The sequence below is a fragment of the Scyliorhinus torazame genome, chromosome 3 (assembly GCF_047496885.1).
Source record: "Scyliorhinus torazame isolate Kashiwa2021f chromosome 3, sScyTor2.1, whole genome shotgun sequence".
Lineage (NCBI taxonomy): Eukaryota > Metazoa > Chordata > Chondrichthyes > Carcharhiniformes > Scyliorhinidae > Scyliorhinus > Scyliorhinus torazame.
Genome location: NC_092709.1, coordinates 279,558,531 through 279,576,710, shown reverse-complemented (window position 1 = coordinate 279,576,710; position 18,180 = coordinate 279,558,531). Strand labels below are relative to the sequence as shown.

The 18,180-nt window shown below is 48.4% G+C and overlaps 1 protein-coding gene across 6 annotated transcripts in view; it reads left to right on the top strand.

The window, feature by feature from the left end:
• Window positions 1-18,180, top strand: part of rai14 (retinoic acid induced 14) — a 379,848-nt gene that overhangs the window by 304,271 nt on the left and 57,397 nt on the right. For all 6 annotated transcript variants that reach the window (XM_072497306.1, XM_072497307.1, XM_072497310.1 and 3 more), the window contains one exon: window positions 3,178-3,365. In XM_072497306.1, coding sequence (XP_072353407.1) covers window positions 3,178-3,365 — 188 coding nt within the window. The remainder of the gene's footprint in view (window positions 1-3,177; window positions 3,366-18,180) is intronic.

The following is an 18,180-nucleotide window of genomic DNA, read 5'->3' as shown; positions in this document are numbered from 1 at the left end:
AGGTATTCGGGGAGCCCAGTGGTGCAGTCCATATGGAATGAGCTGAGGAGGCATTTTAGGATGGAAGGGATGTCGGTGCTAACGCCACTGTGCGAGAATCATGGATTTGAGCCGGAAGGTATGGATAGTGTATATAGCAGGTGGAGGGAAGTGGGGCTGGTCAAGGTGAGGGATTTGTATTTGGAGGAGGGGTTCGCCAGTCTGGAGGTGGGAGAGGGTAGAGCTGTCGATGGGGACTGAATTAAGGGGCGGGATTCTCCAATCCCACGGCAGAGTGTCTACGCCGTCGTAAACACCGTCGCCTTTTACGACGGCGTGAACGGGCTGCTCCCACATGTAATTCTGGCCCCTATAGGGGGCCAGCACGGTGCTGAAGCGGTTCGCGCTGCTCCAGCTGCAGATCCCAGCGGCAACTGTGCGCCGCGGGATCCACGCATGCGCAGTTTAGCCGGCGCCAATGAGGACATGCGCAGTGCCGCCGGCGCCAACACGCGCATGCGCAGTGGCCTCCTTCAACGTGCCAGCCCCGATGCGCAGGGCTACAGGGGCCTGCGCGTAGGCAAGGAGGCCCCCAGCCACAGAGGCCGGCTTGCCGATCGGTGGGCCCCGATCGCGGGCCAGGCCCGATCAGAGGCCGTCCCCCGACCCTGCGCGCAGAGTTCCCGCCAGCTGCGACCAGGTGTGGACGGCGCCGGCGGGACTCTGCCTTTTTAGAGCGGCCGTTCAGCCCATCCGGGCCGGAGAATCGGCAGCCCGGCCGCATAGAGCGGCCCGCGATCGGCACCGCGCAAAGCGCGCCGGCGCGAATGGCACCGATTCTCCACTCCGCGGAGAATCGCATGCCGGTATTGGGGTGCCGTGGTGCGGTTGCGGGGATTCTCCGGCCCGGTGCGGGGCTGGGAGAATCCCGCCCTAGGTATCTGCAGGTTCGGGACTTTGCACAAAAGGTCTGGAGGGCGTTCGCTAGGTTGCCGGGATACACCCTGCTGGAGCGACTGCTGTTTCCGGATGTGGAAGGGGAGGGAAAATTTGGCGATATATATGTGGCTGGGGGAGCAGGGAGGGGAGTGGGTGGTGAAGATCAAGGAGAAATGGGAAGCGGAGTTGGGAATGGAGATCAATTGGTGTGTATGGAGTGAGGCACTGCAGAGGGTAAACGGAACCTCTTGTGCAAGGATGAGCCTGATACAGCTTAAGGTGGTGCACAGGGTGCAGATGACTCGGGCGAGAATGAGTGAGTTGTTTCAGGGGGTAGCAGATGAGTGTGAGAGTTGTGGGCGGGGGCCAGCGAATCACGCGCTCATGTTTTGGGGTTGCGAAAAATTGGGAAGATTCTGGCCGGGAGTGTTCGCGGTCTTAGCCAGGATAGTGGAGGAGGGAGTGGATCCCTTTGGCGGTATTTGGGGTTTCAGAGAAGCCAGAGCTCATGGAGAGGAGGAAGGCCGATGTGGCCTTCGCCTCTCTGATTGCACGGCGCAAATTTTGTTGGAGTGGCGGTCGGCATCGCCACCGGAGGTAGCGGCATGGTTGGGTGACGTCCTGCAGTTAGAGAAGATAAAGTATGAGTTAATGTCCTCAACAATAGTTAATTGTTGGGAAGTATGTTTCCCAGGGTGTTTATTTGCTGTAACCTGCTTTGATACATGTTTGTAATAAAATACGTTTTTTTTTAAAAAGCCGTAATCAAGGTTGCATCCAACCTGTGGAGGGATATACCCCTTCCCCCTCCCTGATATCCCTACTGCTTTCAGGGGCCTTCTATGTTAGCCCAGTTGGTACCTCCATGTTGAGGTGCCCTCACGGTCTCCAACCTGTCATAGTGGTGTCCTCCACTCCTGTTGGGGCTGCTGAGGCTCGAATGCCGTGAACCCTTTGATTGGGCTGCCTACCTTGGAAACCTGCCTGCCAGCCTTAATATGACATTGAAGATGAAAGTGGCCAATTGGAGCATGACTATTCCATGCCATAAGTCAGTTCTGCTAAATTTTGGAGTACACTTCTAAAGCAGGTGGTGGACCCTTCATTAGCGCATGCAAATCTTATTCCAGGCAGTCACCATAGACACCTCAATATCACCCAAACCACTGTGGTCCCAGACTTACATTGCAGATCGAGCAATGGTTTTTGCACAGAAAGATTGAGGGTTTGTATGTCAGAAAAATAGGTTCTACCCCCATCAGCTCCTTTGCCCCATCACCATCCCAAATATCTTTCCTGCTTTGACTCACAACTCCCATGTTTTCACAGTTCAGTTTCGGAATCCCCTTTGGAAGTTTCCAGGTAAGTTTTACACAGCAGTTGCCTGGAAGTGCACCCTTCCTCTGGGCAGTTGTCCTGAACTTGGAACAATCCGAAAATGTGATTTTAAATCGCAAACTTTGAATGGGTCTGACTGGGTTAAACCAATAGTTACCCAGGAAAAGTTAGAAGAATATAAACCTCTTCCAGCTTCTGGGTAACTATTGCACAGACCCAGACCATTACCTAACCAGACATCCCCAGGACCCCAGACATTTCCCTCCACCCGTCCCCGACACCCCAGAGATCCTCCTCCACCAACCTGTCTGCCCCTGCCTCTCCAGGACTCGCTCCACTCGCAAGATACTATAACCCCATTTAGGAATACCCCAGACAGGAGCTCTCCAACCCACAGGATTCCCCACCCCCGCCCTCCATCCAGGCACTAGTCCTGCCCCACATACCCCCCTCCCAACCCTTACTTCATTAGACCTTCGATTTACCTGCTTTACAGCAGCTATTGCCATATTGACCGAGCTGCACACAACACTGGACCCTGGGGGCGCACTACACCTCCTGGATCTCATCTGACCTGAGTTGGAAGGTCAGTCACGATAGGATTTAGAGTAAGAAACTGAGAGTGGAGTGGCAATCTGACACTGGTTTCCACTCCAAAGAAGTTCAGGCCCTTCAGAATTATCTCCTGATTTATCTCGTCATCATTTTTACCATGTCAAGTTCAGTATTACAATTCTAGATCTGAGTAATCACCTTGGTGTCTTTTTTTAAAAAATGCATTCCTCACAGTAGGTAGTGTAATGCTCAACAAGTGATTTGGAGTCTTATGATTATCACTAAAACTAATCATTTTAATTATGTGGTGTGGACATATAATTTATGAGTGATTCACAATATTATTATTTCTTTATCCTGCCCTAGGACTGCTGTAATGTTGGCCTGTGAGAACGGTAGTGGAAACGCTGTTGAAATATTAGTCAAGAAGGGTGCCAACTTGAAGTTAGTAGATGCATTGGGTCATGATGCACTTCATTACTACAAGCTCTCAGGAAATGCTGATGTCCTACATTTTCTTCAGGCTAAACTTAAAAAGGATGCCGAGGATTCTGGTAAGTGCCCTGTCTGTTTATAATTAAGGAGACGGCTGAATTTGTTTCATCTTGACATTATCCTGCTGCAGATCAATGTTCTAGAAATATGAAGCGTCATTTTTGAACATCTCACTTCCTGTATTTAACATAATCCCTTACCATTAAAAGCGAAGCTTTTCTGTCGTTGACAATGCCTCCAAAAGGAGCTGTTTAAGAATAAGAAATAAAACACATTTGCAATCGTTGTTTATTGATTGGATTGGAATATGTGAACTGCACTTTGTGCTATGGGAAACTGATTTGTAGTCCAGGACATAGCGTTGCTGGAGTTCAGGAAGTTGAGGGTAGTGCAGTACTGAGGAAGGTGCCAAGGTCACAAGAGTGGGCCTGCAGGCATAAAGGTGGTTTGAAGTGTGTCTACTTCAATGTGAGGAGAATCAGGAATAAGGTTGGTGAGCTTGAAGCATGGATTGGTACCTGGGACTACGATGTTGTGGCCATTACGGAGACGTCGATAGAACAGGGGCAGGAATAGTTGTTGGAGGTTCAGGGGTTTAGATGTTTCAGTAAGATTAGGGAAGGTGGTAAAAGAGGTGGAGGAGTAGCATTGTTAATCAAGGATAGTATAATGGCTGCAGAAAGGCAATTTGAGGAGGATCTGTCTACTGAGGTAGTGTGGGCCGAAGTTAGAAATAGGAAAAGAGCGGTCACTTTGTTAGGAGTTTTCTATAGGCCCCCCCAACAGTAACAGATGTGGAGGAAAAGATTTTGCATAGGTGCGGTAGTCACAGGGTAGTCGTCATGGGTGACTTTAACTTTCCAAATATTGATTGGAACCACTATAATTCGAATAGTTTGGATGGGGCTGATTTTATCCAGTGTGTGCAGGAGGGTTTCCTCACACAATATGTGGATAGACCGACAAGAGGCGGGGCCATATTGGATCTGGTACTGTGTAAGGAACTGGGCCAAGTGTTAGATTTGGTTGTGGGAGAGCACTTTGGAGATAGTGACCACAATTCGGTGACTTTCACTATAGCAATGGAGAGGGATAGGAACATACGACAGGGCAAGGTTTATAACTGGGGGAAGGGTAATTACGATACGATTAGGCAAGAATTGGGGAGCATAAGATGGAAACAGGAACTGTCAGGGATAGGCACAATTCAGATGTGGAGCTTGTTCAAGGAGCAAATACTGCATGTCCTTGATATGTATGTCCCTGTCAGGGAGGGAGGAAATGGTTGAGTGAGGGAACCATGGTTTACAAAAGAGGTTGAGTGTTTTGTCAAGAGGAAGAAGGGGGCTTATGTAAGGATGAGAAAACAAGGTTCAGTTAGGGCACTTGAGGGATACAAGATAGCAAGGAAGGAGCTCAAGAAAGGGCTTGGGAGAGCTAGGAGGGGGCATGAGAAGTCCTTGGCGGGTAGGATCAAGCAAAACCCCAAAGCTTTTTACACTTATGTGAGGAATAAAAGAATGATCGAGGTGAAGTTAGGGCTGTTCAAGGACAGTAGTGGGAACGTGTGCATGTAGTCTGAAGATATAGGAGAGGCCCTAAATGAATACTTTTCTTCAGTGTTCACAAAGGAGAGGGGCCATGTTGTTGGGGAGGATAGTGTGATACAGGCTGGTAGGCAAGAGGAGGTAGACATTCAGAAGGAAGATGTGTTAGAAATTTTGAGAAGCCTGAGGATAGATCAGTCCTCTGGGCCCGATGGGATATATCCTAGGATTCTTTGGGAGGCGAGGGATGAGATTGTAGAGCCTTTGGCTTTGATCTTTATGTCCTCACTGTCTACAGGAATAATGCCAGAAGACCGGAGAGAGACGAATGTTGTCCCCTTGTTCAAGAAAGGGAATAGGTATAACCCTGGGAATTATAGGCCGGGTAGTCTCACTTCGGTCATAGGTAAATTATTGGAAATGGTCCTGAGGGATAGGATTTATGATCATTTGGAAAGATACAGCTTAATCCAGGATATTCAGCACGGACTTGTGAGGGATAAGTCTTGCCTCACAAGTTTGATTGTATTCTTTGAGGAGGTAACTAAGTACATAGATGAAGGTAGAGCAGTTGATGTTGGATACATGGATTTTAGTAAGGCGATTGATAAGGTGCCCCATGGTCGGCTCATGCAGAAAGTAAGGAGGCATGGCATAGAGGGAAATTTGGCCGATTGGATCAGTAACTGGCTATCACATAGAAGACAGAGGGTGGTGGTAGATGGTAATTTTCATGCTGGACCCCAGTCACCAGCGGTGTACCACAGGGATCAGTGCTGGGTCCTCTGTTATTTGTGATTTTTATCAATGACTTGGATGATGGAGTTGAAGGTTGGGCTAGTAAATTTGCTGATGACACCAAGATGGGTGGAGTAGTGGATAATGTGGAGGGCTGTTGTAGGCTGCAAAGAGACATTGATAGGATGCAGAGCTGGGCTGAAAAGTGACAGATGGAGTTTAACCCTGATAAGTGTGAGGTGATTCATTTTGGTAGGACAAATTTGAATGCGGATTACAGGGTTAATGGCAGGATTCTGAAGAATGTAGAGGAACAGAGAGATCTTGGAGTTCATGTCCATAGATCTCTGAAAGTTGCCACCCAAGTGGATAGAGCCATGAAGAAAGCCTATAGTGTGTTAGCATTTATTAACAGGGGGATTGAGTTTAAGAGCCGTGAGGTTATGCTGCAACTGTACAAGACCTTGGTTAGACCACAGTTGGAGTATTGTGTGCAGTTCTGGTCACCTCATTATAGGAAGGATGTGGAAGCATTGGAAAGGGTGCAAAGGAGATTTACCAGCATGCTGCCTGGATTGGTGGGTGGGTCTTACGAGGAAAGGTTGAGGGAGCTAGGGCTTTTCTCATTGGAGAGAAGGAGGATGAGAGGTGACTTAATTCAGGAGTATAAGATGATGAGAAGAATAGATAGAGTGGATGTTCAGCGACTTTTTCCTCGGGTGGATGTAGCTGTTACAAGGGGGCATAACTATAAGGTTCATGGTGGAAGATATAGGAGGGATGTCAGAGGTCGGTTCTTTACTCAGAGAGCGGTTGGGGCGTGGAACGCACTCCCAGCTATGGTAGTGGAGTCGGACACTTTAGGAACTTTCAAGCGGTTATTGGATAGGCATATGGTGTGCACTAGAATAATTGGGAGTAGGTTGATTTGATCTTAGTTTCAAACTAGTTCGGCACAACATCGTGGGCCAAAGGGCCTGTGTGTGCTGTACAGTTCTATGTTCTAACACATGATTTGCTTCATCTGCTCTATGGCATTAATGATCAAACGAAGGTTAGGCACTGAATTTAAGTCAGAAGCAGTGAAGGGAATTTAATGAAAAACAGTGTTATGTTTACTGCACACTCAGTAAGCACTGTAGAATGATAACCTGTTAGGTATTGGTGGTGAAATTCTCCAATTTTAAGACTAAGTCCCGTAGTGGGGACAGGAACGTGGAGTGTTTTCTGTTGCGGAGACCAACAAGAAAACATGCCAGATCTTCTGACCCTGACCTCACTAATTATGCACCTGGGTGTTTTACTCTGTATTAATTCAGGGGCAGGTCTGGATGGTGTATACTCCATCACCCTATCCAGATGCCATATTGAAAAGGTGCTCACCATCATTAACTCATTGTTGAAGACGGTGGATCTCTTGAAAATGACAATGGATCTTTGGGAGCACTCTGGGAACAGAAGATGGACCGCCAAAGAATGAAGATGGATCTCCAGGAACATTACAACTGGAAATGGACCTCCTCCAGAACACTGAATCTGGAAGGTCCACCAGCTGGTGCATCCCCCACCCATTGCTGTGGTGGTCCAGGGTTGCGGATGGCCTCCATCCTGAACTCTAGAGGCAGGCCCAGAATTGTTCAGGTGAATCCCGGCAACTGTATGGCACGTTGCTCCGAACGTGCTTCATGCTGGCCTGTTTACCCATTGGCATCGCAGAGAATCTTCATCTGAACCCATTGACGGGATGCAAATGAGGTTCACATCGGCATCTGGCAGGTTTCCGATCTGTCATGGCAGGCATCAGCGGAAGATCCTGGCGGCATGAAACCGATTTCTGGTCCTCCCGCCATATTCCCCCCCCCCCTACTATCGAACACGCCAGCGGGGGCTTGGGAGAATTTTGCCCCGTGTTTGCTGCATAGTAATTTCAAAGGAAAGAAAGAAAGCGCATTTAAAAAGTGCTTTTGATAACTTCTGGCCGTTTCAAAGCCCTCACTACCAATGAAATACTTCTGAGGGGTAGTTACTGTTGTAATGCAGGGAAAATATGTGGCAAATTTGCCCAGAATATCCCACAAAGAGTAATGAAATTAAAGGTCAGGTTCCATCTTGTATTTTGCCTATTTTTCAGGCACTATTTTTACTAGCATTCCAATATGACAGATAGGAAGCGCATGCATATGTCTAGCCGACTCTGAGCTGATGGCTATATTGGTGAATGAAAAAGTGTGTAAAGCCCATGCTTGAAATTAGCATTAGTGCCTTTGCATTTGAAGATAAGGGATGTAGTGCCAAGTTGAGGTAACCCCTGCAGTGTACCCTGAAGTAAAATCAGACCAGCTGTCGCAGAAATGGTAGTTTTTTTAAATTTCTCTTAATGTGGATCGGGAGAAGCAGGAGGTATCCTGCCAAGTCCATATTTAACGAACATGGAATGCAATTTCTGCCCCTAACCCTGGCCTTTGGTTTCCCAACGGTAGGAAATCTGATCACCTAATCCACCCCCTGTCCATGCTTCCTGGGTCCCACACCTGGACTCCTAGCTCCTCTGATTTCCCTGTCCCTCATTAATTCCGACCTCCTAGAGAGCCATAGAGTTGTACACCGCATAAAAAGCCCTTTGGCCCATCTGAGTCATTTTCTTTTCTCCGATCCCCTCGGGATCTCCTGCCCCTCACTAAATCTATGCCCCCTTGTGATTGACTGCTCAAAAATGAAATGAAATGAAAAATGAAATGAAAATCGCTTATTGTCACAAGTAGGCTTCAAATGAAGTTACTGTGAAAAGCCCCTCGTCGCCACATTCCGGCGTCTGTATGGGAAGGCTGGTACGGGAATTGAACCGTGCTACTGGCTTGCCTTGGTCTGCTTTTAGAAGCCAGCAATGTAGCCCTGTGCTAAACCAGCCCCTCAAACAAGGGAACAGCTGCTTCCCATTTACCCCATTCAAACCCTCATAATCTTATATATCTCAATCATATCAAATTTTGTAGGCATGTCCTCCCTCTGGCAAAGCCATTCTGATTATCCCCAATCAACCCATGCCTTTCCAAGTGGAAATTAATTCTCACCTTCAGAATTTTCCCCAATAGCTTCCCTATAACTGACGTGAGACTCACCGGTCTATAAATCCCTGGTTTATATCTACCATCCTTCTTGGAAAGTGGAACAACATTAGCTGTTCTTCAGTGCTCTGGCACTTTCCCCATAGCCAGAGAGGAATTAAAAACTTGTGTCAAGAGTCCCTGCAATATTCTGCCTCGCCTCCCACAGCAGCCTGAGATACAATTCATCTGGGCCTGGGGATTTGTCTATTTTTATGCCTCTAGCACCTCCTCACTTTGTATGTCAAACTGCTCAAGGCCCTCACAGTCCCACTTGCTGAGATCTGTACCTACATCCTCACTCTCCTGCGTGAAGACCAATGAGAAGTATTCATACAACGGCTGAGCAATGTTATGCGGCTTCATAGACAGATTGCCCCCTTGGTCTCTAATGGGCCCTACTCTTCCCCTGGTTAACCTCTTCCCCTTACTGTATTTATAGAATATCTTTGGGTTCTCCCTGATCTTATTCACAAGTCTTTTTTCATGCTCCCTTTTTGCTCTTCTAATTGCTTTCTTAAGTATTCTCTGGCACTTCCTATATTTCTCTAGGTCCACAGTGAATTTCTCCCTTTGGACTTGCTAAAATCCTTTCATTTCCTCCTTATCCATGAATTTATTGCTCTACATTTCCCCTATAGTGAACAAATTGGACTTTTACTCTCCTCATTTCCTTTTTGAATGCCCTTCATTGCTCTGCTGTAGATTTTCCCGCAAGGAGCTGTTCCCAGTCAACTTTGGCCAGATCCTGCCTTATTTTAGTAAAATCTGCCTTGCTCCAATCCAAAACTGCCTTTTGCAGGTCGTCTTTTACCTTGTCCATAACAAACTTGAACCGTACCGTGTTGTAGTCGCGATCACTAAAATGTTCCCTCACTGCCACATGGAACACTTGTCCAGCTTTGTTTCCCAGAAACAGATCGAGCACGACTTCACCTCTTGTTGGACCTTCTACATATTGATACAAAAAATTCCCCTGAAGACATTTCAAGAAATTCGTACCCTCTAAACACTATGCCTATCCCAATTTATATTGGGGAAGTTGAAATCCCCTCGTATAATTACCCGATTATTATTCTTACACACATCGATAAATTGTCTACATATCTGCTCTTCGATTTCCCACTGACTCTTTGGGGGCCTATAATACACTACCGGTAATGAGGGTGCCCCCTTTGTATTTCTAAGTTTTACCCATAAAGCCTTATTTGAAGACCCATTCAAGAGGGAGGCGATGGCATAAAGGTATTGTTGCTGGACTAGCAATCCAGAGACCCAGAATACATCTCTGGGGACCCGGGTTTGAATCCCATCATGGCAAGTGATGGAATTTAAATTCAATAAAACATCTGGAATTAAAAAGTCTAATGATGACCATGAACCCGTTGCCGATTGTCGGAAAAACCCACCTGGTTCACTAATGTCCTTTAGGGAGGGAAATCTGCCATCCTTACATGATCTGGCCTACATGTGACTCCAGATCCACAGCAATGTGGTTGCCTCTTAACTGGTCCCTCAAGGGCAATTAGGGATGGGCAATAAATGTTGGCACAGCCTGTGATGCCCAAATCCCATGAAATAATTTTAAAAAGATATCGACCAGGATTCTCCGCGCCAGGCGACCGGATAATCGCCGACAGTCGTGTGCACGCGGTCGACACGGTGCTGGTCGGGGGCGGTTGAAAGAGGCCCCCGCAGCGATTATCCGCGGACAACCAGCCGAGTTCTGCCTGCGTGGTTCTAATATGTTTCCACCCGGCGGGAGCTCAGAGTTGTGGCTGCGGTGGCTGTCCTGGTGGGGGGGCGGGGGAATCCATCACCGGGAGAGGCCTCAACGCTAGGCCCGCGATCGGGGGCCACCGATCGGCAGGCACGCATGATAGGGGGGGGGCCTACTTCTTTGGCGCCGGCCCGCCGTGTGGGTCTGCCATGTCGTGCGGGGCCAGCGCCGCAGGCGGCCACCATGCGCATGCGCGGATCCACGGCCGGAAGTATCGGCAGCAGGAGCTGCGTGGAGCACTCCGGGGGCCTGCAAGCCCCCTTAAAAACAGAGAATCACCCCAGACTTTCTAGAAAAAAAGTCCAGAGTTATTCCCGCCCGTTTTCTCGCAGGCGTGGGGACATAGCCCCATTATTGGAGAATCCCGCCCATCATCTCTGCTCAAAGTAGTAATCAATTCTTTAATTAATAGTAAAACACCATCTTCCTTTTTACACCCTACTCTGTCTCACCTAAAGATCCTGTACCTTTGAATGTTAAGTTGTCAGTCCTGCCCTTCCCTTAACCTTGTCTCTGTGATGGCAACAATGTCACAATTCCATGTGTCAATCCACACCTTTAACTCATCAGTCTTACCTATTACACTCCTAGCATTAAAGTAAAGACCATCCAGGCTTGTCTTACTCACTTGACATTGAACATATCTGAACTCACTCTGACTTGTTTCCTTTACTCTGTGTCCCCTCCCCCTGCCAAACTAGTTTAAACACCTCCCAACAGCACTAGCATACCTATCTGCCAGGATGTTGGTCCCAATGAGGTTCAGGTGCAGACCGTTCCTCTTGTACGTCCCACCTTCCCCAGAAACGGTTCAGTGATCCAAGAATCCTCTTCCTGCACCCACTCTTGAGCCACGCATTCATCTGCCCTATTTTCCTATTTCTATACTTGCTAGCACGTGGCACGAGGAGTAATCCAGAGACTGCAAACTTAGAGGTCCTGCTTTTCAACCTACTGCCTAGCTCCCTGAATTCTTGATGCAAGAGATCATCCTGCATTCTACCTATATCATTGGTACCAATATGTACCATGACCTCTGACCTTTCACACTCCCCCTTTAGACTGCTCCGTACAATCAAGGCATTTGTGGTGCCAGAAACTTGGACTCTTACTGCACACCTGTGATGCATCAGCTTCCAAAATGGAATACCGACTTGCGAGCGGGACCCCAAGACACTCCTGCACTACCTGCCTGTCCTTCCTGGACTGCCTGGTGGTCCTGCATTTCCTTTTTCCCACACATGTGGCTATCCAGGACACTGGTAGGGTCTAAGACTCCCCACATGTGACAGACCATACAGTCCACTCGGCTGTCCTCACCTGACATGTCTTAAAAGTAAAACGCCTTCGACTAGACAAATCTAGAAGTAATACTTTTCCCAACAAATAATAGATTTTTCCTTGGCTTCAGCTATTTAGGAACAGTTCCTTATATCAGTTACTCACCAACCAATTAGCTGACGGCTTTCCTTTGACGCCACTCTTGGATTTTTTTTTCAAACTCAGCTCGCTGTCTGAACAGTTGCCGCAAGGCCAACGTTCTCCCCTGCCTGAAGCTAGGTAAAGGCCTCCCGTCCCTCGCTCTCTTTTATCCTCTGTCCCGAAAGCGTGTTCCTCGCAGGCCTGATAATCTCCGCTGCCTGAAGGTCCTATTTCCAGTGCTCATCCTGACCCCAGATTTAAAGAATGTCAGCTTCCTCTCCCCTCCTGTATCCTCAGTTTCCATCATCGTTGGAATTAGGTGGAAGCTCAATGATGGAGGTGGGTCAGTGCCTCACTATACAGCTGCAGGGAATGAATTCTGAGTGCAGCCAAATTTTTATCCCAATATCCTTTATTAAAGAAAGAAATATGAAATGCAAAAGATTGGGACTTTTAGAACTAAAATCCATATTTATCAACCAAAAAAAATTCTCCACATATTGTAAAATTATTAGAATCTTCTTAATAGTGAAAATTTAAAGGTGATAAAGTTATGATGCTATATAGATCACATGTGCTTAGATCTTCTAGATGATTTCCAGATGATGGAAATCCGTGGAAGCACTACAGGACCCCTCGGAAGTTCCAATGCAAAAGCTCCATGGCACTTGCCCAGAAAGTTTCAGTTTCCGATGGGCAATTGCAGAGCTCCCCAGGACCCTGAGGAAAGGAAACTTTGAGTTAAAGTCAGGATTGAAGGATTCGCACTTACTTATCTAAATGGTTACCCAGTGAAGATTAGACAAAGAAAAACACATCTGCCTCCTGGGTAACTATACAACTGGAACCTCAACAACCTCCCCCCTTCCTCCGACTACCCCTTGACATTCTGAGCATTGTTTCTCCCCACCCCCCCCGGTCGCCCCAAGCTGGACCCTCTGACTAACCCTCTGCACACCCCAACCAGACCCTCCATCCCCTTCCCCCAGAACCCTCCGTCTTCCTGCCCCCCCCAAACTCCCGGATCCTCCGTTTACCTTCCATCGCCCCTCCCTCCCCTCCCCCAGACCCTCCATCATACCCCTTCCCGGATCCTCCGACTTCCTTCCCCCTCTGTCCTGCCCACCGATGACCCAAGGCTATGAGGAAGGGCTCCAAGAACAGATTTGCACCACTTTTCTGAAGGGTTCTTTATCATAAGACTGGGCCAGAAATGTGAAGCTCCATAAAGTGCAAAAATAAGGAAATGAAGAGGCAATCTGATGCTGATGGCCACTCCTCTGACAATCTGGCCCATTTTGCCAGTGTTTTTGTGCCCCCTGGTGTTTCCATTAAGTAAGAACAAGTATGATCATGTGCAACAGAACCAGAGAATTCCTACACTGCAGAAGGTGGCCATTCAGTCCATTGAGTCTGCACCAACCCTCTGAAAGAGCACTCTACCCAGGCACACTACCCCAGCCCTATCCATGTAACCCCATAACCCTACCTAACTTGCACATCTTTGGATACTAAGGGGCAACTTAGCATGGTCAATCTACCTAACCTGTATATCTTTGGACTGTGGGAGGAAACCAGACCGGCACCTGGAGGAAATCCACGCAGACAGAGGTAAAAAGTGAAAACTCCACACAGGCAGTCACCCAAGGTCAAAATTAAACCTGGGTCTCTGGTGCTATGGGGGAGCAGTGTTAACAACTGTGCCACCGTGCTATCCATATCCTGTCCTTTTTTATTATAATAAATATACATAGAAGATGAAAAATGTACGGTCTTAGAAAGTTGTTCAAGCACACAGGACAGATCTTGTATTTGACAGTTGCGTTTTGAACTTTGCAGCCACTGCATTTCAGAGTAACTGAAATAGGCCATTCAGCCCCTCAGACAGTTCTGCCATTAGAATATGCCGATGTGAACCTCAGCTATATTTACCTCCCTTTTTTCTACGTGTTAATACTTTTAATGTAGTAAAAATGTATAGATTTCAGTCTTGCAAATTTTAATGGACCCTGTAACACTGACCGCCTTTGAAATTACTCGTGTATATAAATGTATATTTCAAAAGCAATCATTTGATAATATTTTGGAGCTTCTGTCTGATCAAATTCTTCTGTATTTACAGCTGTGGAAGCAGTTCATGCTCTGCTCCAATTCAACTTATTGAATATCACTGATTTTATAAGTTTGTCTCAACAGTGAATGAAATATTCTAGTCCTCTTTCTCTCTTTGTTGCTGCTACTAGTTGCTCTTGTGATTTAGTTATACACATATTCTTTTTGCCTGAGTCCTTTTTTATTTTGCTGTTAACACTACGTTGAGTAAGCCGAATGATGGAGAAAGGAAAATAGTTCAGTACCACATTAAAAACTAACACACGTTCAAATCTTTCCAAATGTTCTTTGTATTTGACAACGGAGGAGGAAAAATATACCTTCTTGAATTTCATTTATTACTTTTTAAAAAAAATCATTCTCTGGATGTGATCATCACTGACCGTGTCAACATTTGTTGCCCTTACGAAGAGGGTGCACAGCCTACTTGAACTGCTGTAGTCCATGTGGTTAAAGCATTCAAACAATATTGGTAGGTAGGGATTCCAGGATTTAGTTCTGTGACTTGGAGATGGTGATGTTCTAATACACCTGCTGCCATTGTCCTTGAAATATAAATGGAAGACTTCCGGGTGCGGCGATGACCAGCTGAGTCGCACGTTTCGGCAGCTCCCGGTGAAACGGACTTTTGGGCTCTTGATAGGAGCCCCAACGGCAATTTTGACGGCTAAAAACACTGTGCGGTAAACCAGAAGGGAATCCCCCCTGGATACTGATGGAAAAAGGAGGAGAAAGTGGCCGGATTGCAGTGGATCCTTTAGAACAGCGGCAAGGAAGGCAAGCAAAAACCAAGATGGCGTCGGAAGGTGGCAGTTTAACATGGGGCCCTGAACAACAAGAGTTCTTGAAATGCTGTGTGGAAGAGCTCAAAAAGGAAATGAAGAAAGAGCTGTTGGCCCCGATACTACAGGCGATCGAAGGGCTAAAGGAGGAACAAAAGACCCAGGAGCTTTGGGTCGTGAAGGCAAAGGCAGCCGAGAATGAGGACGACATACAGGGCCTGGTGGTGAAGACGGAGACGCATGCGGCACATCAGAAACAATGTGTGGAAAGGTTGGAGGCACTGGAGAACAACGCAAGGAGGAACAACCTGAGGATTCTTGGTCTTCCTGAAGGTGCGGAGGGAGTGGACGTCAGGGCATATGTGAGCGCGATGCTGCACTCGTTAATGGGAGCGAAGGCCCCGGCGGGTCCGTTGGAGGTGGAGGGAGCATACCGAGTGATGGCGCGAGGACCGAGAGCAGGAGAAATTCCCAGAGCCATAGTGGCGAGATTCCTCCGTTTTAAGGATAGAGAAATGGTCCTTAGATGGGCAAAGAAAACTCGGAGCAGTAAATGGGAGAACGCGGTGATCCGCGTTTATCAAGACTGGAGTGCGGAGGTGGCGAGAAGGAGGGCGAGCTTTAATCGGGCCAAGGCGGTGCTTCATAAAAAGAAGATAAAATTTGGAATGCTGCAACCGGCAAGACTGTGGGTCACATATCAAGGGAGGCACCACTACTTTGAGACGGCGGATGAAGCGTGGACTTTTACTGTGGAAGAAAAACTGGAATGAGCGGGTTATTAAAAAGAACATTTGAACAAAGTGGTGGGGCGAATGTGGGGGGCGAAGAGGGGGGTTAAAAAGGGGGGAAAGAGGAGTTTTATGTACTAATCCTGCGATGTGGTAACTTTTCTCTCTTCCACAGGTGGTGATGGGGGGAGGAGGGGAGGTGGAGGAGATGGGGCGTTGGCCATTGGGGGCGGGGCCAAGGGAGAAGCGCGGGCTTGGTTCCCGTGCTATGATAATCATGGCGGGAATAGAGAAGCAGGAAGGAGGGGGCGTCGCACGGTGCGAGCCGAGGTCACGGGGGGAAGCCGAGGTCGGCCAGAGTTTGCTGACTTCTGGGAGCAACATGGGGGGAGTAATTACGATTGCGGGGGATCTAGCGGGGGGGGTGGGATGGGGGAATTACTGGGTTGCTGCTGCTGGGGAGAGGGGGGAAGCTGGTATGGGAGGGGATGGGCGGGGGGGGCACCGCCTGGGGGAGATACAGCTGCGTGGGAACCGGGTGAGGAGCTGGAAAAAGGGGATGGCTAATCAACAAGGGGGGGGGGGGGGCGGGGAGGAAGCCCCCCAACCCGGCTGATCACGTGGAACGTGAGAGGGCTGAACGGGCCGATAAAGAGGGCACGGGTACTCGCACACCTTAAGGAACGTAAGGCAGATGTGGTTATGTTACAGGAAACGCACCTGAAACTGATAGACCAGGTTAGGCTACGCAAAGGATGGGTGGGGCAGGTGTTCCATTCGGGGCTAGATGCGAAAAACAGGGGGGTGGCTATATTAGTGGGGAAGCGGGTAATGTTCGAGGCAAAGACTATAGTGGCGGATAACGGGGGCAGATACGTGATGGTGAGTGGCAAACTACAGGGGGAGACGGTGGTTTTGGTAAACGTATATGCCCCGAACTGGGATGATGCCAATTTTATGAGGCGGATGCTAGGACGCATTCCGGACCGAGAGATGGGAAAGCTGATAATGGGGGGAGATTTTAATACGGTGTTGGAACCAGGGCTGGATAGGTCGAAGTCCAGGACTGGAAGGAGGCCGGCAGCAGCCAAGGTACTTAAAGATTTTATGGAGCAGATGGGAGGTGTAGACCCGTGGAGATTTAGCAGACCTAGGAGTAAGGAGTTCTCGTTTTTCTCCTCTGTCCATAAAGTCTACTCGCGAATAGACTTTTTTGTGCTGGGAAGGGCGTTGATCCCGAAGGTGAGGGGAACGGAGTATACGGCTATAGCCATTTCGGATCACGCTCCACACTGGGTAGACTTGGAGATAGGGGAGGGAACAGGAGGGCGCCCACCCTGGAGAATGGACATGGGACTAATGGCAGATGAGGGGGTGTGTCTAAGGGTGAGGGGGTGCATTGAAAAGTACTTGGAACTCAATGATAATGGGGAGGTCCAGGTGGGAGTGGTCTTGGAGGCGCTGAAGGCGGTGGTTAGAGGGGAGCTGATATCAATAAGGGCACATAAAGGGAAGCAGGAGAGTAAGGAACGGGAGCGGTTGCTGCAAGAACTTTTGAGGGTGGACAGACAATATGCGGAAGCACCGGAGGAGGGACTGTACAGGGAAAGGCAAAGGCTACATGTAGAATTTGACTTGCTGACTACGGGCACTGCAGAGGCACAATGGAGGAAGGCACAGGGTGTACAGTACGAATATGGGGAGAAGGCGAGCAGGTTGCTGGCACACCAATTTAGGAAAAGGGGAGCAGCGAGGGAAATAGGGGGAGGGAGGGATGAGGAAGGAGAGATGGAGCGGGGAGCGGAGAGAGTGAATGGAGTGTTCAAGACATTTTATAAAAAATTATATGAAGCTCAACCCCCGGATGGGAGGGAGAGAATGATGGGCTTCTTGGATCGGCTGGAATTTCCCAAGGTGGAAGAGCAGGAAAGGGTGGGACTGGGAGCACAGATCGAGGTAGAAGAAGTGGTGAAAGGAATTAGGAGCATGCAGGCGGGAAAGACCGGATGGATTCCCAGTCGAATTCTATAGAAAATATGTGGACTTGCTCGCCCCGGTATTGACGAGGACCTTTAATGAGGCAAAGGAAAGGGGACAACTGCCCCCGACTATGTCTGAAGCAACGATATCGCTTCTCTTAAAGAAGGAAAAGGACCCGCTACAATGCGGGTCCTATAGACCTATTTCCCTCCTAAATGTAGATGCCAAGATCCTGGCCAAGGTAATGGCAATGAGAATAGAGGAATGTGTCCCGGGGGTGGTCCACGAGGACCAAACTGGGTTTGTGAAGGGGAGACAGCTGAACATGAATATACGGAGGCTGTTAGGGGTAATGATGATGGCCCCACCAGAGGGGGAAACGGAGATAGTAGTGGCGATGGATGCCGAGAAAGCATTTGATAGAGTGGAGTGGGATTATTTGTGGGAGGTGTTGAGGAGATTTGGTTTTGGAGAGGGGTATGTTAGATGGGTGCAGCTGTTGTATAGGGCCCCGATGGCGAGCGTGGTCACGAATGGACGGGGATCTGCACATTTTCGGCTCCATAGAGGGACAAGGCAGGGATGCCCTCTGTCCCCATTATTGTTTGCACTGGCGATTGAGCCCCTGGCGATAGCGTTGAGGGGTTCCAAGAAGTGGAGGGGAGTACTTAGAGGAGG